The sequence below is a fragment of the Scardinius erythrophthalmus genome (genome assembly GCF_964197995.2).
Source record: "Scardinius erythrophthalmus genome assembly, chromosome: 18".
Classification (NCBI taxonomy): Eukaryota; Metazoa; Chordata; class Actinopteri; order Cypriniformes; family Leuciscidae; genus Scardinius; species Scardinius erythrophthalmus.
This window is the reverse complement of record NC_138238.1, coordinates 16441845-16467441: the sequence shown is the minus strand read 5'-3', so window position 1 is coordinate 16467441 and position 25597 is coordinate 16441845. Positions and strand designations below refer to the sequence as shown.

The following is a 25597-nucleotide window of genomic DNA, read 5'->3' as shown; positions in this document are numbered from 1 at the left end:
AAAAGTTTGCCAGTAACCTTTTTAAAATTTGATGTGCTAATGGTATTTACATGATATTTGAAGAAAAGGTGTTTAGAATGTCATAACTAGACTTTAACTGATTTAGGGGGCTTACCGTTTCCTTTTCTTTCCCCCCCCCCCTACAGTTGTTTACAGCTTCAGTAGTCACTGGCACATCAGTGAAGTATACTTGGGTTATTGATGACCTGGTTCAGTTTACACACATAGGAGAGTCTTACAGTGTGTTTTTTAAAAAACCAGCAGAATACACACTAAAGGTAAACATGTTAATATTACAAACCCTTTTGTGAAACTGTGCCTAAAGCAACAATGATTTAGGTTTCAGATCCTTTAAGTAAGTGGTTCTAGTTTTGCTAGTTTCAAAAAATAAACAAAGGATTCTTCAAATCAAAATGTTTTACAAAATGTGTTAATATTACAATTAACTGCATGCAGAACTGAAAAATGTGTAAACAAATGCAACATTATTTGTCAAATTATCTACATTGACATTGGCTTGTCTTTATTGTTTGCCTATTTGGTAAATGTCTCTTGAATTACAAGGGGTTCATGCTTACTGCACTCCATTTTAGGTATTGTAATTGCACAATTCATATTTATCTTTGTTTCAAGTGGAAATAGTTCTAATAGGATGCACAGCCTTTGATGTCAACAACAAAAGTTGTGTTAAACGTTCTCCTCTCTTTTAAAAGTATATCAATCTTTTTTTTTTATCCAATTTATGCATGATTATGTGGTTGGTTGCATTTTATTATTTGCATCCAGCAATGTTGTTTTCCTGCAGTCAATGACTGAAACTGTGACCCATTTTGAAGTCACGGTCCACCAATTGATAGTCATTGCTTTAGCTTTTGTTATGAATGCATTCATTTTTCTAATTTCTTCAAATCTTTACTGCTTTCTCTGCTCTAGGTAATGGCAAATAACCCTGTGAGCTCTCAGTTAATTGAGGTGAAGCTCACAGCCGACGTAATGACCCCGTTAGCTGACCTAGCAGTAATTTCCCTGCCAGAGGCCATTGCTGTAAACACCTCAACTGTCTACACAATTCAAGTTAAAGCTGACATCTCTATAGGCGTTACAATCAGGTTAATGCCTCTGAATTATAATTGAGTTAGAATTATGAAATTAAGTTTGACCTCTTCTGAATGTATAATGCTATTATGAAATGATTTATCTCTCCAGATGGGATTTTGGTGATAATGCAGCATCTGTCAGTCACACAGTTTCTGCTCCTTTAGAGATGGATGACAACTATCTTCACCTAAGTGCCAAACATGTCTATCTGCAAGACTCTATCAATCATACATTTTCTTTTCCAGGTACTGTAAATATTTTTAACTGAGCATTGTGCAAGTGCACTTTTAAGTGGTTATGCCTTGGGGGGAAAATATTACATTGTAAATTTCAGGATATACAATTTTTCTTTTTAGGTGACTACACAATGAAAATAAAGGCTTACAACAAATATGACCGAATTGAAAAGACTGTAACCGTTAAAATAAGGACTCCAATATCAAGACTGCTGGTGTCATCATCTCCTACTGTCTGTCAAGTCAACCACACCATCCTCTTTGAGGTCTCACTATGGCCCTCTTCATACGGAATACTTTATTTATGGAATTTTGCCGATGACTCTGATAAAGTGAAGCAGTATTCCAGTGAAGTCAGGCATGTTTTTAAAAGGCCCGGCACATACAACGTCACCATCAGTGCCAACAACTCCTTGACAGTCTTGACTAACTATACAGCAGTGGAGGTAGTTGAGGCTGTATCGGATCTCCAGTTAAATTACAATGGCTCCATTGAACTGAACTGCACCTTTGAAATCAGTGGCAGAGTGTCTGCAGGCACTCATCTAAAATGGACCTTTGAGTTTGGAGATGGTTCGGTACTAAAAGATCTCACTGGAAGCTCAGCCTCTCACATTTACAAGTCTCCTGGAAATTACACCGTTGAGGTTTCTGCTTATAATCATGCAAGTAAAGAACACCGGTTAGTCAATGTGGAAGTCTATCGTTTGCTAATTAGTCAAATTATCCCAACAGGCTGCATTTTTAATCAAGCAGAGACTGGTTTTGAGGCGTTAGTCAAAGGCTTCGTTCCTTTTTTGACTTTTCACTGGGATTTTGGAGATGACACACCATTGTCTGTTGTTAAAGGAGCTACAACTATCACTCATACTTTTCTGACTTCAGGGACTTACACAGTTGGTGTAAATGCTCATAGCCATGTGGATTCGGTCCATTATGAAACCCGCATATGTGTTGAGGCCCAAATAACAGATGTTACTCTGCATTCAGCCAAGACTGCTGTAGCGGTGAGTGAGGAAATATGCTTTGATGTTTTTGTGCTTCCCAAAGTACCAGGTTATCTGTTTTGGTGGTATAGCAACATTTCTAGTGATATGGTTCCAGTCAGAGGCCAATCGCACCATTGCTTTGTTCTTCAAGAGGAGGGTTTGTATGAAATTTCAGTGCAGATACAAAACAAAGTCAGCAACAGAACAGCAAAATCGACCATTTTCGTTCAAAGGCCTGTATCTAATCTATTAATAAAATATGAAGGCAACCATGATGCAATGACTGTGAATCAGTCCTATTACTTTTGGGCTGAGCTTCCTGGTAAAACAGCTTCTTTTCAGTGGAATTTTGGAGATGGCTACAAAAAAGAGGGCCAAAATCAGTCACACATTTTTGGTTTTCCTGGGCGGTTTCGTGTGACGGCCACCGCATCTAATGCGATAAGTTCATGTTTGGTATCCATAGAGATTGAGGTGCAGTCACCTTTGTCATCCTTAATGGTTAATACCAATCAGCCAATTGTGGAGGCTGGAAAAGAGACACTGATAATAGCTCAGACTGATGTTCATGAAAATGTTGTGTTTTACTGGACTGTAGATTCTTCATCACCTCCAAAGCCTGGAATGTCCACGTTTATGTATGTGTTTCCTAAAGCAGGGGTGTTTCGGATTAAAGTTGCTGCACAAAATCTTGTCAGTCGATTAGAAACCATAACGCACATTGAGGTTGTAGAGAGAATACATGGAGTTCGAATTCATTGTCAGGAACTGCGGTCTACAAGATATGTCCTGACAAATCAGACCGTACTATTGACGGCATCAGTGACACGTGGTTCTAACTTGACATATGAGTGGACTGCAAACCAAAGTTGGATTAACAGAACTGCAAGTAATAGCAAACAGTTTCCACTTGTTGCAAACAGCCCTGGTGATATACACATCATCCTGGTGGTATCCAATGCTCTTGGATCAACAGATAGCGAACTTTCACTGAGAGCTGTAGAGCGAGTGTCTGGGTTGAGTATTTCATCACCAATGAATGCTGTAGCTAAAGGAAAGCCAGTGAGGATATCTGTGAGTGTAGCATCTGGAACGGACCTTCACTACTCATGGTTCTTAGACTCTGAGCGCAGTCCTGTAATATCAGATGTGCCTTTTGTTTTGCATGTTTTTAAAGTTATCGGTTTGGTCAAGATCAGAGTATCAGTCTCGAATGTGTTCGGGTCTGATAATGCAACCAAGCAACTAATAATTCAGGAAGACATCTCTAAAGTGGATATTCAGATAAATGGACAATTCAGACCATTTTTTGTAACTTCAAATAGCCATCTGTTATTCCACGGCTCTGCAGGAACAGGTAATGTCCTGCACTGGGAATGGGTTTTAACGTTTCACAACAACACTGTTACTGTTCTTGCTGACAATCAAACTGTTAGCTATTCTTTCGCGGAAGTTGCAGATCACCGGATCTCACTTAACGCTTCAAACGACATTAGCTGGCAAAATGTTTCATACCCTCTTGTGGTTCAGGACGCCATCCAGGGACTTTTACTTACGGCAAGCAGTGATGTTGTTTGTGAGGACGACATGGTTATTTTCTCACCCTCTATCTCCCAAGGAACTGAAGTTTCATTTTCTTTGGAGTTTGTTAATGCAAGTTATTCCGTGGATATTCGGCAGAATTTTACAACCTCTTCTCTTTCAGTTGGAGACCATCTGGTGAGAACAAAAGCAAAAAATAATGTCAGTTACCAAACTGCAACAGTGATTGTGAGAGTCGTGGAAAGAATTAAAGGTCTGCATTTGATCGGATGTTGCTCTGCTGTCCTAGAGGCATCCAAAAACATCAGTTTTCAAGCATCCAGTGACTCACGAGCCAATTACCACTGGACTTTCCTATTAAATGGAGTCCAGTCCTCTCGGGAATTCGGGCAAACTGTTCACTTCACACCTTTTACTAATGGATCCCTGTCTGTTAGAGTGAAAGCTGATAATGGCTTCTGCTCACAGTCCCTGACCAGTACAGCAACAATACAGAAGTATGTGAAGGAAGTGAAGATTTTTACCTCCCATAATGGAGCTTTTATTGATTATCCGATCACTTTTGTAGCCATGACAGATGGAGGCAGCAACCTTAAATTCATCTGGGATTTCAGTGATGCAAGTGATGGAGCCTTGGTTACAGAATCCAATAGACAAGTCCACAAATTTAATGCTACTGGTGAGTTTGTGGTGAAATTAACAGCTTTCAACAACATAAGTGAGATCTCCACTAAAAAGTCAATTAAAGTACAAGAGCTGGAGTGTTCCCAGCCAGTAATCTACATTGTAAAAGAACAATATAAAATATTAAAATCCAGACGGAGTTTCTTTGAAGCACGAGTTGACTTTAACGGTTGCTTAACATACAAAGCATCATATTTCTGGGAGATCTTCAGGGGACAAGTTTGCTCTGGAAAAGACAAGGTGCCCTTAAATGATTCAGTGGATGTTACAACACCACTTCTTTCTCTGCCAAAGCACACTCTAAAAGTGGGAAACTACTGTCTGGCATTTACCGCTAGACTTCAGGGAACTCCTCTAAAGCAGAGCAGGTCCATAAAGCTTACCGTGGTCCATAGTCAACTGGTGCCCGTGATTGAAGGTGGTTCTCACAGGCTCTGGTCAACTCAATATGATCTGATACTGGATGCAATGGAGTCTTTTGATCCAGATTCAGAGGAGAATAATATTGAGTTGTTTCAGTTCCAGTGGAGTTACACTATAGAGGTACAGTAAATTACAAATGCAGTAAATTCTTCATTTACTGCTGGTGAACACTCGATTAATAATGTATTATCTGCTTCCAGAACACAATAGCATTGTCTTCAGCCGTTTCCACCCTTCATTATCAAATTCCAGGAAATGGTAGTATGCTGCTTCTTCCCAGAAGTGCACTTCTGCCAGACAGAGTGTACCACTTTACTCTCAACCTTTACAAAAGTGGAAGACAACCTGTCTCTATATCACAGTCGGTGAATGTTAACTTATTTTACTTCACATTGCTTTGAGCATTTCACTAGGAATATATTTGTCATTAATATTCTGTCATCATTTACTCACCCACATGTCGTGCCAAACCAGCCATCACCAGCACTTTTGATCATTTTCAAAAAAATCCACAGAGCTTCTGCTTTTAGACCAAAAAAAAAAAAAAGTTTTATTCTAGTAATTATCTTTTTATCAACACTTGAATGTGGGTAGGTTTTTGCAACATTTTGATCACTCAGCCATCACTCTAATCACACCAACAAAACACGATGAAGTCTGATGGCATTTGTCGGTGCGGTGTGAATTGGCCTAAAAAGTACAAAAAATACATTAATTTTTCCATATTAATTGAGCGGTTTAATCCTAGTCTTCTGAAGAGACAAGATTGCTTTATATGACAGACCGATTTCATTTAGGCTTTTATTCATGTAGCCTATAAAAATTTATCAACACACTTACATAGTGCACATCAAATATGGTAAACACCAAATCTTTAAAGGAAGCCTGCTCGATTAATATGGATTAATTTTACAATGTCTTTTGAACTGTTTGATGCATCAACGTTTTAGTTGTGTGGACTTTTAGTGAATGGACAAAAATGATGAGAAAAACTATCTTTATTTGCATTTTGAAGATTAATTAAAGTCTTAATGGTGGAATGACCAATAGAATTTTCATTTTTGGGTGAACTATCTCTTTAAGCTATTCAATGAGCTTTTTGGCCATTTAAAAAATAATATGTCACCCATTAATTAAAAATATGTCAACACAGAACAGAAAACTATGTTTGTCAAATATAATTTTTTATTCTTTTAAGGTTAAAGTGTACAATGCTGCGTTGCTGCCAGTGACTGTAAAGTGTGTCTCCTGTAATTCACTGTTGTCATTCCACATGAGTCACAGACGCCATGTTGCCTTGACTGGCCATTGTTCTTCATGTCAAGGCACTGTACAGGTATTCAATTCCTAAAGTACCATAGAATAACTTCATATGCTTTCATAAGTCTTAAACACAACTTAGTAATGTTTTAAAACACTTTAACTACAGTACAGGTGGACTGCAGAGAATCAGAGAGGTGAAGCTTTAACACTGAATGAGGTCACTACCTCGAAAGGAAGTCTCTGGAGAGAAATAGTCATTAAACCAGGGGTGCTAATGGAGGGCCAAGAATACACCTTTACTGTCAACGTGTCTGAGCCAGCCTCTGGGCTTTGGGGGTCGGCAAGCATCACCTTAGTCCCCAACCATCCTCCCTACGGGGGTATTTGCACTCTGTCACCAGACGACTCGCTTCATTTCCTGGAAACTATGGTCTCTTACAGTTGCTCAGGTAGTGTCATTTCTCTTTTGCTCTTATTTCTCACCCAAGTAATGGCTCTGCGGATTGACAAATTCTTTGCTATTTTATTCTCAATGGCAGGGTGGATGGCTGAAGACGGTGACTCAGCTCAGCTGATATTTTCACTGCAGGTGTCACAGTGTGAAGATTTCGGACCATTATGTCCCTTGATTACCCTTTACAGAGGCACTCAGAGTACGTTCGGCTCCCTGGTGCCACTGGGTAGTCCGAATACAGTGGAAAACATATCTGTTGTTCACATGCTGGTGCTGGTAGAGGACAGTATGGGGGCTTCAGTTATTGCAGCGAGGAAGTTAGTCAGACATTGGCAATTATATATTCAGATAAAATTTGACAACACATCACAGCAACAAAATAATACTGGCTATCTTCTGCAGGAACCTGACAGTACTGATGTGTGACCACTGCACAACGGAGTGGTTGAGGAATAAGAGTCAATCAGAGTTTTGGGCCTTGCTTCAACAAGGAAACCCTCAGGACATTATCCAATATTCTATTGCCCTGACCAGCCAACTCAACCAGGTAACTGAGATGGCCCTGCCAAACCAGCTGTCTGCATGTTTATTAAAAGGTGCACTCAGTGTTTTCCTAATTAAAAAACAGATGGATAAAATGGATAATTCATGCACACTTACATGAAATGAAGATCAGCAACATGTTAAAGTCGACCTGAAATCAAAATTGACCCTATTTACTTTGTTAGCGCATATTACTAGTCTTGTGGTGAACAATTAATCCGTGCAAGTTAATACACAGAAAAAAATTGTTTGCCGTGGTAATCATTAATCAAAATCTGAAAAGTTACTTCTAGTCTGGAATGGCATTCCTCCTTTAATGACGTCAGTTTGACGACTTGTGTTGAAAACGCTTAACTCCCCTCAAACCGTTAGTCTGCTATGAGCGAGAGATGGAGAGGAGGAGCGCTAAATTAAAACCCTGCCCTCTATTCAATATTCCGTTTCACTTGGAAATACGTCACAACACTAGAGAAAAGTCGCTTGCAACTTCCTGTTCACGTGGACTTTACTCAGTTTATCTTGTTAATTCACCTTTTGGACACTTTTGCTATGCCTGGCCGCAAATGGCACATTTGTTGTGTGCCATTCATCACCAACTATCACCTTTCAAATTCCAAATTAGTTATTAATGAATTGATGCTGTTATTTGTGGTAGCAAAGCTGATGCATAAATTGAACTTAGAATGATTGTAATTAATTAAAATAAAATCCAGATAAACTAATATAACTATAACTGTTTTATAAAAGTTTGAAGGTTTTACTGACTTTACAGAGAGTCAGACAGATACAAATTGAAATGTAACGTGTCACAATGTCTCAGTTACTGATAATATTAGCTTTGTGTGTTGTTGCATCCACACCACTAGATGTCAGTCCAACACAACTGCCATAAAAATGACTGAGTGCACCTTCAGTTTCTGTGATGGTGTGTTAGGCTATTAGACATGTGTTTTTAAATCAAAATTATCCACTTCCACAGCTATCATCCGTAAGTGCTCAAGAGTTGGAGGACAAGATTCAGATCCGTGGAAATGTGATTCAGGCTCTGGCGTCTCTGCCGGTCTCCTCATTGCAGGATGCGGCTCTGATCAGCTCAGCTTTGGCCCAGTCTACAGTAAGGCTTTCAACTATTAAAGCTTATGGAACGTATAGCATTAATCATAGCTTGACACAAAGCATGTCAGCAACTTTTTGTAGGTCCAACACCGTGACACATGTGGCAAAGGCTCATCACTGAATTGCCTGCTGTGCGTAATGAGGAGTGCTGGGAATACAGAAAGTATTCATGCTGTCTAAGAACAAAGCCTTGTCACAGGTGATGTTACAAATGCAAATGATTTACTAGAAAATGTACTTTCCTGTCTGCAGGTGTTTCCCTCCGAATGGCAGTGCAACGGCTGTCATGCAAAGGTTCTGAAGGTCACGGAGAAGATGATCAAAGTGATAAGAGAACAAACAGGACAGGGTGACATCAACCCCACAGACACTGGCAGGAACATTCTGGCTGTTTTAAGTAAAGCAGAATTTATATTCAGCGTGATAATAGAGGTTCACTGTGAAGTTGTAAATGAACCTTGGCTTAACCATTCTTACATTTTCCCTGCAGGCAGCACACTGACTGCTGATCAGAGGCAGAGGAGCAATTCAGGCCTCAAGCATGTGGATACATCAGAGACAGCTGTATCAGCACTGGAGCAGATTTTAGAGCTCATGCGCTCATTAATGTTGTCGCGGATGAGTGGGGAAGAAGCTCTTTCCCTCGCCGTTCCAAAGATCAGTGTGGTGGGCGTACGGGGTGATCCTACTAAAGACCTTCTGTGCACAGATCCTCTAAGCCACTGCCAGTTTCACATCCCATCAGCACTGAGCTCTCAACTGAAGGAGGAAAAGCAAGAGGTCCTGCAAATCCTTCTGCAAATGGAGGGGGAAGAAACCCCATTCATTCCAGCTGCAGAACCTCCTATTACGACCTCGCTTGCAGCAATGGAGTTCGCTACGCCACAGGGGAAGCCCATTTCGATCGCCAACCTGACACTAGACACTGCGATACAATTTACTTTACACAAAAAAGTGACAGAAGATGAGAGGTTACTATGGAAAAATGTTACTCTGCCGCCCAAGGGAAGTGTAAATTTCACAGTCAAAGCAATGGACACAGATCCTCAGACTGGACTCTATGTTGCCCTAAACTTCAGTCTCATCCCAGGTAGTGTACGCCAGCCAATGCATCTTATAAGACTATAATATAATATAATATAATATAATATAATATAATATAATATAATATAATATAATATAATATAATATAATATAATATAAGGATGCAAAAGTCTGAGACTTAAAAAAAAGGAAATAATACTTAATACATTTATTTAGCAAGGATGCATTGATAAAAACTGACAGTAAGTAGGCTACATTTATAATGTTACAAAGGATTTTTATTTCTAATTAACGCTGTTCTTTTGAACATTATATTCATCAAAGTATTCTGAAAAATCATGGTTTAATACAAAATATTTAGCAGCAGCACAACTGGTTTCAACATTGATAATAATAAGATTTTAGCACTAAAACAGAATATTAAAATGATTTCTAGAGGATCATGCTTTTTACTATAATTTTGATCAAGGAAATGCAGCCTTAGTGAGTATAAGAGACTTCTTTCAAAAACAAAAGTTTTTGAACTGTAGTGTATATTATATTGTATTGTCTTTAATTTATTTTAAGAAATTAATGTAATGGCTAATGGGTCTCAGTATTAGCAAATGAGGAAGAAAAATAACCTCAAGTAAAACGCAAAAGAGGTATATAATATGTTTGCAATATAAAAATGTTTTAGCAGTATAGAATCTAGAAAGCCTGTGCTTTGTATTGTCGAGCAGGAGCTGCTGAGAAAGTCTCTGGACTAGTATGGATCTATGTAGATGACCAACCAGTTCATCCACTGTCTGAACAAACTCATTCCCAAGAGCTCACCCTCTCTCTCTCAACTGAAAGCCCATCACTGGAGCACACCATCTTCCTTACACCACTGTAAGTTCTTCCTGTTTTTTTCACTGAAAATAGGGAATAGGATTATTGTGTTAGTGTAAGCGAAAGTAAATGTGTCTGTAAATTTTACAGCTTGAATGGCTCTGCCAAAGACCTGTTTGTGAGGCTGAACAGTAGCACCAGCAGTGTGGACGTGGACGTGTCCGTCTCAGTGTGTGTGTTCAGCATGCTGTGCCGGTTCTTCAGTGTCGATGAGAAGCGCTGGAGCAGTGATGGCTTGAGTCCTCTGAACGGCAGCAGCCCCCACACTGCTCACTGCCTCACCCATCACCTCACGATGTTTGGAGCCAGCCTCTTCATCCACCCCGAGGCACTTTTACTGCTGCCACCTGTATGCCATTTCTACTTAAAGATAAAACGTCATTTCACCATTAAGCGTGGGGTCAGTAAGATAGCAAGCAAGGATACATTCAATAAATCAAAAGTGGCAAGACTTGTAACTTTTGATGGTCCCTTTTGAACATTCTGTTGACTATAAGTAACTTTGCAACTAAATGTCAACTAATTCTCATTAGTGTACTGGTAGACTGTCTGCTTAATATTTTATAACTCTTTATTGTGATGATCCTCCAACAGACATTCTACTGACTATAAGTAAATTTGCAACTAAATGTCAGCTAATTCTAACCCTAACCCTACCAGTCTACTAATACTCTACTAACACTCTAATGAGAGTTAGTAGACATGTAGGTGCAACGTAACTTATAGTCAACAGAATGTGTTAAAGGGGCTATCAAAATAAAGTGAAAACGACTTTTACATTGTTACAAAAAAAATTATATTTAAAATAAATTCTGTTCTTTTTAAACTTTCTATTTGATCAAAAATTTTGGAAAACATTAATGTATCACGGTTTCCACAGCACAACTGTTTTCAACATTGATAATAATAAGAAATGTTTCACATCATAATTTTTTATCATATTATTTTATTGTCTTTGATCAAATAAATGCAGACTGCTTTCAAAAACATAAGAAAATCTTACAGACTCCAAACTTTTTAACCGCAGTCCATATTATATAGTTATTTTAAATGAATTTGTTTACTGAAATTATTGTAATTGTCAGTGGGTGTCAGTGTTTGCAATAGAAGTGTAGCCTTAAGCAAAACACTAAAAAGTACATTTTACAGTATATTAAAATAGAAAAAAAAGTTATTTTAAATTGTAACAATGTTTCACAATTTTGTTTTTACTGTATTTTTCATCCAATAAATACAGCCTTTCAAAAACATTAAATAGTCTTACCGACCCCACACTTTTAAAGAATGATTAATTTATGTAAAAACTGTAACATAACACATCAGTGATGAACATTATTGGTGTCACCAGTCAGAAGAGCCGGTGAAAAACGTTGTGGCGGGAATAGTTTGTGGAGTCTTGCTGTTAATTCATCTACTGGTTGGTCTTATCGCTCACAAACTGGATCACCTGGAAAGTCTGCGTCTGTGTTGGGTTCCTCTGTGTGGTCAGAAAGGTCGCTACCAGTACCGGGTTCTTGTCAAAACAGGCTGGAAAAGAGGGTCTGGTCAGTAGAACCTTTCATTTACTTGTCTTATTGACCTCATAAAAGTCATCAAACAAGATTTTACCAAGTTATAAAATATCTGAATTCATCAGGTACCACTGCACATGTTGGCATTAGCCTGTATGGTCTGAATAAAAGTGGCTCACGTCACCTTCAAAGTGAAGGAGCTTTCCAGAGGAACAGCTTGGATGACTTCCAGATTGAAACGGATGCCAATCTCGGAGAGATCTGGAAAATACGCATCTGGCATGACAACACAGGTCAGTGGTTGTGAACAGCTTCTTTCTTTCTTCTTAAAATACTCACAAACAAACAACTGCTGTGTTTTCCAGGTCTAGACCCATCCTGGTACTTACAACATGTGATAGTCTGGGACATACAGACAGACAACATGTTCTTCTTCCTGGTAGAAGACTGGCTATCTGTGGAGAACGAGAAGAACTCTGGAAGGGTGGAGAAAGTTATTTTAGCATCTTGTAAGTATACACATGCAGCAAAGCATATTTCATATTTGCATTTCATAACCTTTAATCTTTTTAGGTCCTCAGGAGCTGCAAGAGTTTAGGAGGATCCTACATTCCCAGTTACTTTTTGGCTTTCGAGAGCACCATCTGTGGATTTCATTATGGGAACGGCCGGCCCACAGCCGCTTTAGCCGAGCCCAGAGGGTCACCTGCTGCGCCCTCTTATTACATCTCTATCTGGCAGCTGGGGCAGTGTGGTATGGAGCAGTGGGCAGAAAGGGCAGCAGGTAATAGACTTGACCTTCAAAGGGCATGGATAACAGATTGAGCTCTGATATAGCTTACACTGTAGGTGTAGGTATTACATCTTGCAAAACAAAGCAATTTCTGTTTTTCTCTAAGCTACAGTCTTTGTTATTGATTTTGATGTCAATGGAGAATAATATTCATCACTAAACTCAGACAAATTAATACATTTTCTCTCATTCCTCTCAAAACAAATGGGTTATTCGCGTTTGTTACTGTTACGACTGCAGCGTTCCAGTTTCTACCCAGATGGTGATGAATGGAGAGACCATTTTGGTTGGAATGACAGTTGCAGCTTTGACCTTCCCCCTCCAAACCGTTCTCAGATTTCTGTTCCAAAAAACCCAGAGCAAGGTATATATGCCAGTCTACATACACTGTAATCCCTTGTGAAATCATACTGTTCTGACTTTTAATCTACATACCACGCAAAAGATTTTTGAAATATCTTTTGAAATAAGTGCTCACCAAGGACTTGAGTCCAAGGACAAGTGCATTTATGTGTTCAAAAATGTAGTAAAAACAATAATATTGTGAAATAATATTACAGTTTATTAACAGTTAAAAAACTGGTTTCTATTTGAATATATTTTAAAAATGTAATTTATTCCTGTGATGGCAAAGCTGAATTTTTAGCATCATTGCTCCAGTCTTCAGTGTCACATGATCCTTCAGAAATGATTCTAATATGCTGATTTGGTGCTCAAGAAACATGTATTATCATTATCGCAGTTAAACGCTGTTGTGTTGCTGGAAACCATGATACATATTTTTTTTCATATATGAATAGAAATCTTTTTTAGCATTATAACTGTTTTTACTATCAGTTTTGATCATTTCAATGCATCCTTGCAGAATGAAAGTATTCATTTCTTTTAAAAAGAAATGTCTTACTGACCTCAAACTTTTGAACTGTATACATTTGTGATGATTCTCACTCATTGTGAAATTGGTGATGGATTGTGTTGTAGGTGACATTGGATGTATCTCTGCCTCCCTCTCCTGTGTGTCATACCGTGGAGATGGATGTTTTCCTCAGTCACCCAGATCTCTCCTGCTCATCTTTTCTGTCGTTGCCAACAGGCCCTGACTCTTCCATATATGGACCGTCTCCTTTCACTGTGAGAGAAAATCAATCCCCATGATTAAAAGATATCAGAGAGTCATCAAGCAAATTTCCTAAATGAATTAATTTGCAGCATATTCTCTTTGTATCTCCCTTTAAGAACTCACTTCAGAACAAGAAACTAGATTCAGAGTTTTGGAATACTCCCGATCCTGGGAATGACCGGTACCAAGTCTATTCTACATGAATTCTACATGCAGTATTACATTCCTTTGAAAAGTTAACATAAACATACAGTGTTATTTTAAACATTTCACAGAGTGGATCAGTGGACATCATGTGACAGTATCTTTGGCCTGCCTGAACTGACAGGAACTACTCACCTTTTTAAGAGAAAAAAAGCCTTTCTACATCTACATTTGTCGACTCCAACATCTGACCACGACATTTTAGAACCAACCAAGTCTTCAGGTTTGAAGAAACAACATCACTCTCTTGAAAATGTCTCACGAGAAAAATCCGGGTCTGTCAAACTTCAAAAGGCCAAAAAAAAAGAAGAAGAAGAAAAACATACATACTGTACAATTTGTGCACAAGTCTTCAAGAAAGAAAGACATAGAGATTTGAAACAACATGAGAATGAGTAAATGATCACAGAAGTGTATAATTCTAAGGTGATTTATTCCATTATTTTAGAGGAAGATCTTATGACTATATCTGCAGACCTGGATCCCACAAACACGCTTTCCTCAGGGCCAGAAGCATCTGACAGTGGTCATTTGACACCCAACGAGACCACCCTGTCTGACATGTGAGTTCTGCACTGATCGTTTCACACATTTAGCAGGATACATGGTCACATACACATGTATTTCTGTCTTTTTGTCTTCCAGCCAGGACAGCTTGTGTAGTGAGTGGTCTGATCTGAATATGGATACGCCCACATATGAACCCGTCTTTCACAAGTCCTCCTCCTCACTCTCAGTGCTCAGTGAGGCCAGCACATTTCTCCCTAGCCTCCCACCCGACTCTATAAGCATCGTCTCCAACACACGCATTGGTGAGCCCACACCATACACACTTGTTTTTTTTAACATCAAGAAGTCTTGTATGCTCACCAAGCCTCCATTTATTTGATTATTCTCAAAAATACAGTCAAAACAGTAATATTGTAAAATGTTATTACAATTTAATACATTTTAACATGCAATTGCAAAGCTGAGAATATCAGCATCATTACTGTCTATCATTACTAGTCTTCAGTGTCACAGGATCCTTCAGAAATCATTCTAATGTGCTGATTTGGTGCTCTAGTACATGAAAACAAAACAGCAACAACAAAAAAATTGGTTTAGAAACAATTTTCAGAAACTTTTTTGTAACATTATAAATGTATTTACTGTCACTTTTGATACATCCAATTTAAATACATCCTTGCTTGATTTATACATCAAATATACACAAAATGTTTACGCCTTTATTCAAGATTTACGCATTTCAATTAATAGTAAATTTCCATCCAACTGAATTGAATAATCCTTATATGAATTAAGAATTTTAAAAGAGTAAATAAGAAAAAAGCTTAAAATATGTTGTATAAATCTTAAACGTATTTTCTTTTTCTACATTTATGAATATGAATCACATAAACTAAATAGTCCGATATAATATATCCATAATTCATAATATGAATGATATGTAGGGAATATTCAATTCAATTAGATGGAATTTTACTATTAATTGAAATTGGTAAATCTTGAAAAAAGGCTTAGTACATTGTTTTGTCTGTGTGTGAACCCATGGGCTGTTCTACAGGTGTTGTTCGTGGAGTACCTGGCTTGAATCTTCCATCGTGGGTTCTGCGTGTGCTTCACCTGCTGGTGGCTGTTCTGTTGGGAACATGCCTGGCTCTGGCGGGACTGTATGGGAGCATGTTTTCCAGCACTGTGGTTCTCATGTGGCTGGTTTCTGCCCTGTCAGCTTTCCTCACTACTGCCTTGCTGTTGGAACCATTTGCAGTCAGCTATAAATCTATTTTGCTCAGTGAAAAACTGAAAGATGTGCATTTCTATCAAAACATTATTTATTTTTTAATCAAAACATCCTTACTTGGTTCATGACGTCAGGTGTTTTTCTGCAGATATGTATTCAGGCACTATATCTGGCTGCTGTGGTGAGACCAGTAGACCCAGAGGTGGAGGAGCGTTTGGCTCAGGAGACAGAAGTCAGAAGGACAGAAGAGCATCTGGAGGATAAGGTTCATCCTCCCTGTGGATACGGCTTGCTGCAGGCTAAAGAGGAAGCATGGAAGCTGAGAAAGCTTAGAGCCTTAATGAGGGTGAGCTCAGACAGATTGATGCACTCAGCACTCATTTAGTCCTCTGAGACCTATAACAGCTGGATTTCTCCTGTATTCTGACCCTAATGCATATTAATATTTATTGGTCTGTTGTTTTATGTTGATAATCAGAGCTGCTTAGTCTATAAGTTCTTCCTGTTGGTGGTTCTGATGGTGAACTACCAGGAACATGTGCAGGAGGCTAACAGCAGACTGCTTCAATCAGCTATAAAACACACGCTGATCTCAGCTTCACCAGGGCAGCCGAGTCTCAATGCATTATCAGGGTGAGCCAGACTATATATATTCACCAGTAATCCTCATGTCCAGATGAAACTGACCTGTTTTCTTTTTGAAGTGCCAGAGACCCCAGTGATTTGTGTGTATAAATAGATTTATAGTGTTATGGTTGTAGGGAAGAGGAGAGGCTTGAGTCTAATTGAAAGCAGTATTCATTCCACAAACACACAATCAAAGATAATCCAAATGGGGAAAGCAGATGAAAATAATCCACAGAAAGATAAGAATCCAACTGGGGAACAGGAAACACAACAGTTTTATATCCTGGCCTTACCAGAGGATATAAAAGATTGCACATATACTGTCTTTTTTTAAGTCTTTTTAAATTGAAGTTAAAGTCTTTTTAAAATCGACCCAACTCTGTAAACAAATGACATGGTTGCAGTTTAATTGATTTTTTATTTGTTATTTTTTTGGCCCTGGTGTGTGTGTGTGTGTGTTAATGTACGTAGGAACTTTTTGTGTTATCTTATCATTTATGTTAGTGATGACCTGCCAGGGGACTACAGCTGAAAATTAGCCTTTGGCTAAATCCGATACAATGCATGAAATGGAAACATTTGTGCAAAAAAATTGTACATGGTCCCTTTTCACATAAATAAATAAAATAAACTTAATTAAAGACAACGACCAACAAAAGACAGCTTAAAAACAGGGGCATATACACAACATAACAAGAGATTAACATGGCACAGGTGAGACTCACTTTGAAAACAAATAAGGGAAACTAAGGCTGCATCTGAAAACTTAGGCAGCTGACTTGTTGCCTCACTGCCTTATAGGCAATGACTCTGCAGACAGGAAAGTTTGCACAAAGGCACCTCACGAAACTGATTTCGAATAGACTTCTGAGGAGATTACATCAGAAGTGGAAAACGCTGGTAAAAAAAACCCCATACATTTACACACAAATTGACCAGCAACTGCAACTTTCAGATGCCATCTTTCTTTTTCTAGCTGAACTGTCACAGAATGGAAAGCACAGGATTGTGGTATATCAAAGGCAGCGAAGGATACATATATGCTAAGGATACACAGCGAAGGATACATATATGCTACCTTCAAAAATTGATCAGATGAAGGTATCTCAGGAGACAGGAAGTGAAGCTAACATTGGATTCGGATGTGCCTTGATTGCCTTCCTACCCTGAATTGCGTCCTCTGAAGGCAGCATTTTTACGTTTTCGGATGCAGCCTAAGGAAACCAAGGAGGAAAGGAACAAAGGCAGGAAATAAAAACCAGAAACAGCAAGACAACAATATCAAAATAAAAGTCCTTGAACACACACACACACACACACACACACACAAAATAGAATATATATTATATATACACAGTGTGTGTGTATCTGTGTTGTAGTTTGTCATGAATCAGTGAAAGTCTTTTTATTTCAAGATATATTACTTTCTCAGATGGATGAATGCAGAACAGTGGATAGATGAGAGATTGATTTCACACCTACATGAAAACCCTTCTCTTTCTCTAACTGGCCCTGCAAGACTGCAGAAAATTCATTTTCAAGATGGTAAAGACTCTACTTACTACTGTATATATATATGCATCCTTTTGAGAGTTTGTAAAAAATAAATAGATAAATAAAAAAAAAACTAACTTTTGTAGAATTAGATTTTTATTTTTTTATTTTTACAAAGTCTGCAGTCAAAACATCAGAGATCAGTTCCACTCTGGTCGACTTCCTTTGATTCTGAATGCTCATGTTTCATCACACACGAACCCTGGACACCAGAGCTCCTCAGCACACAGCAACAACACTCCAGCACTTTCATCGGGGTGAGAGATAGTACAACACAGAGAAAGACTATCAGTGTGTAAATAAGCCTGAACAGCTATATGGGAGAATATAGTAACATTATCATGCATTTGATTCCCGTAAATGATCACAATCTCCTCTTTCAAGGCCAAGGACTAAGAGTGCATCATGTGCATTCAGTCAGACAGAGGAAGTAATACTTGGGAACAATAGTGAATCCACACATCAGATCATGTCGGACCTACAGACAGCAAACTGGATGACAACACGGTATGATGTCACTATAGCATAAAATATATTTATTATCTAAGTATTTTTCTGCACACATAATGTAAGTATGGAATTTTTATGCTAACATTAGAATCAGACACTCATCATGCTCATCAGCTCTATGTTTTTTGAGGAACTGTCTTATGTTTTCTGTGACAGGACACAGGCAGTATTGATCGAGTTCACTCAGTATCATAAACAGACGGGCATCTTGGCACCAGTTTCTGTTCTCCTGGATCAAACACACACAGGCAGAATCCTGGCTTTCATCTCTATCCAGCCTTTTCACATCTCTCCATTATCTGGTCCAGACTTACACGTCACATTGACGGTACTGGCTCTCCTTCAAGACTTATTTACAATAGAAACAAATCTTGCAGTTTGAATGGAATCAAGGATTTGTGGTCTTCTCTCTAGATTGTGCTTTTGCTGTTCGGCCTGTGCTTTGTGAGTGCTGAAGTATGGGCCTTGATCATGAAGCCAAGTCAATACCTGAGGCAAGCCTGGTGCTGGTTTCAGCCATTGTTAGCTCTTCTGACAATAGCAGCAGCTGTTCTTCGTCTGTGTTTCCTCTACACAACTGAAGCCTGTGTCTCCAGACATCGCTCCCGGCCCACATTCTTTGTTGACTTTCACAGTGCTGCCATACTGGCCAGGAAATCCAATCAGCTCTCAGCAATCTTATTAACCATCCTGGTTCTAAAGGTAGGCTATTGGTCCTAAAACAAAGGAATGATTTGTCAACATTTTTTCTGGAACTACACTGAACATAATTATAAACGCAACACTTTTGTTTTTGCCCCCATTTTTCATGAGCTGAACTCTAAGATCTAAGACTTTTTCTATGTACACAAAAGGCCAATTTCTCTCAAATATTGTTCACAAATCTGTCTAAATCTGTGTTAGTGAGCACTTCTCCTTTGCTGAGATAACCAGTCAGTATCTGGTGTGACCACCATTTGCCTCACGCAGTGCAACACATCTCCTTTGCATAGAGTTGATCAGGTTGTTGATTGTGGCCTGTAGAATGTTGGTCCACTCCTCTTCAATGGCTGTGCGAAGTTGCTGGATATTGGCAGGACCTGGAACACGCTGTCGTATACGCCGATCCAGAGCATCCCAAACATTCTCAATGGGTGACAGTTTGTGCAGAAATTCTTTGGTTATGCAAACCGATTGTTGCAGCAGCTGTCCGGGTGGCTGGTCTCAGACGATCTTGGAGGTGAAGATGCTGGATGTGGAGGTCCTGGGCTGGTGTGGTAGCACGTGGTCTGCGGTTGTGAGGCCGGTTGGATGTACTGCCAAATTCTTTGAAACGCCTTTGGAGACGGCTTATGGCAGAGAAATGAACATTCAATTTACGGCTTACAGCTCTGGTGGACATTCCTGCAGTCAGCATGCCAATTGGACGCTCCCTCAAAACTTGCGACATCTGTGGCATTGTGCTGTGTGATAAAACTGCACATTTTAGAGTGGCCTTTTATTGTGGCCAGCCTAAAGCACACCTGTGCAATAATCATGCTGTCTAATCAGCATTTTGATATGCCACAACTGTGAGGTGGATGGATTATCTCGGCAAAGGAGAAGTGCTCACTAAAACAGATTTAGACAGATTTGTGAACAATATTTAAGATATATAGGCCTTTTGTGTACATAGAAAAAGTCTTAGATCTTTGAGTTAAGCTGTGGGGGCAAAAACAAAAGTGTTGGGTTTATAATTTTGTTCAGTGTAGATTTGCATTTCCTGAAGGAAATATCAATACATGCTGCAAAATGGCAGTAAAATCTGTTCACTGAATGCATATTATTCATTTATCCATGCATGTTTTTTTTTTTTATATATTCTATATTCAAAATGTCCTAACGGGATCTTCTGGTGAAACCATTGACATTTACAATTGAGTTTTTTATATTCAACCCCAAGCTCACGTTAAGATATGTCTCCATCCAATCAACAACCAATGCATGGAACTAAGGGTTACTTACACTTTATTTCCATAACTAGTAATGAACTTTGCAACTACACGTCACCTAACTTTCATTAATTTGCAGCTACATGTCAACTAACTCTCATTAGATTATTAGTAGACTTAGGGTAAGGATTAGTTGAATAAGTTGGCATGTACTTTCAAGGTTACTTATAGTCAGTCTGTTGAGGAACCATCAAAATAAAGTGTTATAAAAAAATCTACTAAGAATATATATTATTCTAGCAGTCAACGAGTACTCTGACTGGTAGTTGACGTAGTTGCAAAGTTTTTTTTATAGTTAGCAGAATGTCTAAAGTGGACTATCAAAATAAACCAAGTCATTGCCCTACTTTTTTCCATAATTCATTTTACTCAGATAATTGTCACAATACATTTTACTCAGATAATTGTCACAATATGGAAGTATACAGTCTATATCAATGGGAGATTTTCAAACTTTAATCTTGAATATCTTATAACATTTATAAATACAAATATATTTTAGCACACCTACTACGACCTAAGAAATGACCAACAAAGCATGAGTTTGAATGGCGTCTGTAATTTTCGAGTTTAATTAATTGCAGTAATGGGACACTTTGGGTCTTAAAGTTCCTTATATTGTACTAAGTCAAGCTTTAAAATCAGTTTCTCTTGGTCAGTCAAGGTGTCGAACAGGTATTGAGTGGTGTGTTTTTACAGATGGTGGGGATCCTGCGGTTTGTTAGGCGATGGATGGTGATAGGACGAGTTATTCGACAGGTTTTCCCTCAGATTTGTGGCGTGGTGTTTCTGCTGCTCCTCCTGTTGCTTCTGTTCTCTCACACAGGCATCATGGTACAATGTTTTTTTTTCATTTGACTTTCCATTGTATTTTTGCTCTAAATAATTTTTGCACCTGAAAACGAAGCCCACATCTTTCTCTTTCAGCTCTTCTCGGGTACAGTGGAGGGCTTTAGGACCTTAGGGCAGGCGAGTTCCTCTCTACTCTGTTTGTTAAAGGGGCACATGGGGTTACGTCGACTTTGTGAGCATCATCCGGTGGTGGGACCCCTCTATTGCCTGTCTGCCGTAGGCATTGGATTCTGGGTTCTGGGGCGCCTATGTGCAGCTGTATTGATTCGAACCTACCGAATGGTACAGACAGACATTTACCGGCCATCCATGGAGCCGCAGGACTATGAGATGGTACAGTTTCTCATTAAACGACTCAAGCTCTGGATGGGGCTCAGCAAGACCAAAGAGGTACAAATACCTTTTATTATATTACAAATACTTTTTATGTCACAATTCTGACATTTTTTCTCAGATGATATAAAGTCGCAATTGCGAGGTATAAAGTCAGACATGCATGATACAAAGTTGCATTTTAAAAAGTCAGAATTGTGAGATATAAACTTGCAATTCCGAGGAATCTTTTTTTCCTTAGAATTAGACTTTATAACTCGCAATTGCGAGTTTATATCTCACAATTCTGAGAAAAGATGTCTGACTTTATAACACGCAATTGCGACTTTATATCATGCAATTCTGACTTTATAACATGCAATTGCGACCTTATATCTCGCAATTCTGAGAAATAAAGTCAGTTAAAAAAATGTATTCTGTGGTGGAAACAAACTTCCATAGATACTTCTTTCATAACATAACATAAAAATAAAAATTCCATTATTCCATTTTATTTCCTTTGTAGTTTAGACACAAAGTCAAATTTGAGGGAATGGTTCCTCCACCCTCCAGATCCTCCCAGGGCTCTGAAGCCTCCAACTGCTCCGTCCCGCTCAGCCCCATCGGGCCCCGCCAGGCATCCTCTGCCTCCTCTTTGGCCTCCGATTCATCAGTCATTTCAGACAGTTTTGACTTTCACCATTATGTGGACCGCCTGGTGCCATGTGTTGACAGCCTTCTGGCAGGTTTGGACCGCGTCAACCAGCTGACCGAAGAAGTGTATAGCTTTGAGCTCCAACTTCAGCAGATTCAGAGCATAATCTACCAGAGAAGAAAGCAGGCTCAGCAGGTGACCTTTGAGGGACGTGATCCAAACCCTAAGCCGCCAGCATTCCCTCGAAATCCATCTACCTCTGTTTTGGAATGTGACCACACTCCAGGTTCTGTCCAAGGTGTCATTAATACCCTTCCACGACGCCGTGCTACACACTCAGAGTCCTCCCTGATGGGGTCTGCTGCTCAGTCAGGTAACAGAATACTTTCTGCACTGGATGGAGGGATGAACAGTCCAAAAAACCTTAGGAAATTGGGCGTCCCAAGACGCAGAGTCTGGAATTCAGTCACCTGCCATTCTGCTGACACTGCTCAGAGGTTGCCTGCATCTCACAGCACTGTGGCCTTGCCTGCGAGACCCCGGAGTGAAGACGGAGACCGAGAGCGTGCATGTGGCGGTCTGCCGATTAAGAGACAGGCATGGCACACTGAATAAGTGGCTCAATCGTCATGGCTTTAATTTTGCTTTACTATCTACTACTATTATTTACTTTCATTTTTATCTTTTGACACAGTGAATGCACGGTGTGTTAGTCACAATCGCTCTTGACTGGTGCTTTTGCACTGCTTTTCATTTGAAAGTGTTTGTTTCCCTTTGGTTTCACCACGTTCAGGCTCTGTGGAACACGTATCTTGTTGTATATTGAAGAATCTGTTTTATTTTTGTAAATCAAATAACACGGCCATCCTAAAACTGTGGCTTAAACATCAGGATATTTGTGTTTCATTCAAAGAATTTAGTTGAAATTATTAGCAAATTGAATGCATTTTGTGGCATGTTTGAGAAAATAAAACAGACTCTTATAGCGCCTTACACAATTTGCTGAATATGTAAACTTTAATGAATCAAACCTAATTGCATCATTAATTTTTAATCTATTTTAATTAAACCTTCAATATTTTTTTACAGAAATTCAGCCTAATAACAATGCAAAATATTATATTCTTAAACAGTTGCAATGCCTAAAAACCCTTAAAAGGAGATAAAGATATCCCTTATGCAAAGAAAATATATTGTATTACATATGAACAATCAATATATTAAATTATTTAACTTATATTGAAAATATACAGAATAATATTTTGTGTTAATATATTACAATATACTGTAATGTATAATACATAAGGAGTTGACATTTTCATACATTGAAAAATATGTGATGTGACAGTATGTACTTTTATATCCTAATGTATGTAATTTTGTATTCAATAATACACTTCATAATATAAAGATTTGATAAAATGTGGTACTGTGTGTGTGTATAAATATATTTGAATGTACTATATAAAGTATATTCACATTTATATGGGATATGTATGTGCAATGTACACGATAATGAGGAAAATATAATATATATATATATATATATATATATATAAAATATATAAAAATATATATAAAAAAAAATCAGTAAACACTTTTTATCTTATATAACATCACATATGTATACATGTATAAATGTATTATGTAATATATCACAATATTTTTTCCAGTATTTTCTCGTATATTTTTGTTTATAAGGGATAATTGAAAGGAAGTTGAGAAATGGATGCAAAGTCATTTAGAAAGGGATAGTTTACGCAAAAATGGCAATCCCGTCATTCACTCACTTTCCTGTTCCAAACCTGAATGATTTTCCCTCTTTATTTTTCTATGAAAATGTATTTTGAAGAATGTTGGGAACCAAACAGTTTTGGTTACAATTGAACAACCCTAATGCAACCACTAGATGGCACTAACATCAAACTAATATAATAAGGAATGTAAACAGTCTGAAATTAGGACTTGGAAGGCAAAGCCTATAAGATCAGCAGCCAGTTGCAACAAACGGCTAAAGCTAAGAAAACCCTAGTGCTAATACCCGTACAATTATTACGAAAGGGATTTCTCAGCTTAAGGGGTTTATGATGCTAATATGTTCTCACATCAACTTTGAAGCAGAAGAACTTGCCGTGTGCCTTCATTGAAACCTGCAGTACTATTTTTGAATTCAAATACTATAGTTTATCCCAACAGATTTCAGAAGTGTCACGGTCAAGCGTCTAGGAAACGTCTGTTTTAATGTTTCCTGATAATGCATGCAGCTCAATAGTATCTGGTTTACTTGTATTATAAATCAGCCCTGATGACTGAGAGCTTCATGGCGAATGTTGCATCTCTAGCAACCCAACGACAGACGCACTGAGCAGATTTAAGAAAGAGCATCAGGAAGAGAACACTAAATACAAAGTCCCTTTTCTCTCTTTCTCTTTCGTATTATATAAGAGGCATAACCCAGCGCATGCAGGCATGACGTAACCTGACAGTCCGCAGTCTGCCCTTCCTCATGTAAACAGCCTTTGCATCCCTAAAGGCTTGACCCAGTCCCAGGCCCTCCTGCCTCCCACAGCCTGTCTGCCTCTCAACATACCTAGAAGTTCCCCCTCATCACAGCCCCCCATTGCATCCAAACTACTTATTGTCCGGAATATTCCCATTCAGCCATTCATAAACAATCTGAGGGTCAGGAAATGCTCTTACAGTTGAGACAGGGCTGGTTTTATATGTTTTTAAGTTTATACGTTTTATTCAAATTAGACTTGTATTTCTATTCGAGAATGCCGAAAAACATTCTTTTTAGCAATCTAGGTGGCCTCTTTCTTATTTTCATCAAATCTCCCACTGAAAGCCCAACTCTAGAACACATTTTACTCTCTAAATGTGGCACACATGTGCTTGTTAAAATAAATCAGTATTTTTGACCAATAAAAATACAAACAAAGAAATGAATAAAGAAAAAGAAAGCAATAAAGCTCACCAAATTTAGTTTTTTGCTCAAGATATATGATCATAATGCTTTAAAAATAAAAGTCTTTATTATTTTATGTTATTTTCCTTCTAAAGTAACTTGTTTTAAGGATGGTCAATTTACTGGAAAACATGACAAAATGACTGATAAAGTGTTGTTTTTTGCAGTGTAGAGGTAAGTAGAAGATGGAAGGATTTGGAGGCCCTATTTCCCTCTTTCTTTCACTCTCGCTCCCTCAGTGCATGTCCTTACTTGACCCTCGTGAGTGAAGCTGAGGAAATGTGGGGGGAGAGAGAGGGAGGTTCTTACATAATGGGTTTATACGTGTGCAGTTATAAACACGTGTGTGTGTGGGGGGGGGGTGAGAGGGAGAGAGACAGACAGACAGGATGGGGATGTGTCACAGTCAGTTTCTGTGTGTTACAAGCAAGGCAGTGTAAAAGCAGAGGGTCACGATCAGAGATCATGTCTAATTTTAATTGCTAATAGGACATAGAATGTGATCAGTTGTG

The 25597-nt window shown here is 38.6% G+C and overlaps 1 protein-coding gene across 1 annotated transcript in view; it reads left to right on the top strand.

Moving 5' to 3' along the window:
- The window catches only part of pkd1b (polycystic kidney disease 1b), a gene marked incomplete at its 5' end in the record, with an annotated part of 29277 nt that extends 5903 nt beyond the window's left edge, over window positions 1-23374 (top strand). Inside the window, 33 exons of the mRNA XM_081392735.1 lie at window positions 147-278; window positions 934-1109; window positions 1207-1343; window positions 1455-5092; window positions 5173-5337; window positions 6171-6308; window positions 6402-7006; window positions 7092-7236; window positions 8212-8346; window positions 8601-9438; window positions 10115-10265; window positions 10356-10614; window positions 11614-11809; window positions 11902-12069; window positions 12142-12285; window positions 12350-12560; window positions 12810-12933; window positions 13551-13700; window positions 13806-13870; window positions 13965-14116; window positions 14342-14456; window positions 14539-14705; window positions 15461-15663; window positions 15786-15983; window positions 16116-16270; window positions 17697-17809; window positions 17937-18075; window positions 18203-18325; window positions 18485-18656; window positions 18743-19030; window positions 20998-21132; window positions 21226-21540; window positions 21989-23374. Of these exons, the coding sequence (XP_081248861.1) occupies window positions 147-278; window positions 934-1109; window positions 1207-1343; window positions 1455-5092; window positions 5173-5337; window positions 6171-6308; window positions 6402-7006; window positions 7092-7236; window positions 8212-8346; window positions 8601-9438; window positions 10115-10265; window positions 10356-10614; window positions 11614-11809; window positions 11902-12069; window positions 12142-12285; window positions 12350-12560; window positions 12810-12933; window positions 13551-13700; window positions 13806-13870; window positions 13965-14116; window positions 14342-14456; window positions 14539-14705; window positions 15461-15663; window positions 15786-15983; window positions 16116-16270; window positions 17697-17809; window positions 17937-18075; window positions 18203-18325; window positions 18485-18656; window positions 18743-19030; window positions 20998-21132; window positions 21226-21540; window positions 21989-22732 (10596 nt within the window). The 3' untranslated portion in view covers window positions 22733-23374. The remainder of the gene's footprint in view (window positions 1-146; window positions 279-933; window positions 1110-1206; window positions 1344-1454; window positions 5093-5172; window positions 5338-6170; window positions 6309-6401; window positions 7007-7091; window positions 7237-8211; window positions 8347-8600; window positions 9439-10114; window positions 10266-10355; window positions 10615-11613; window positions 11810-11901; window positions 12070-12141; window positions 12286-12349; window positions 12561-12809; window positions 12934-13550; window positions 13701-13805; window positions 13871-13964; window positions 14117-14341; window positions 14457-14538; window positions 14706-15460; window positions 15664-15785; window positions 15984-16115; window positions 16271-17696; window positions 17810-17936; window positions 18076-18202; window positions 18326-18484; window positions 18657-18742; window positions 19031-20997; window positions 21133-21225; window positions 21541-21988) is intronic.
- Between the last annotated feature and the right edge of the window lie 2223 nt (window positions 23375-25597).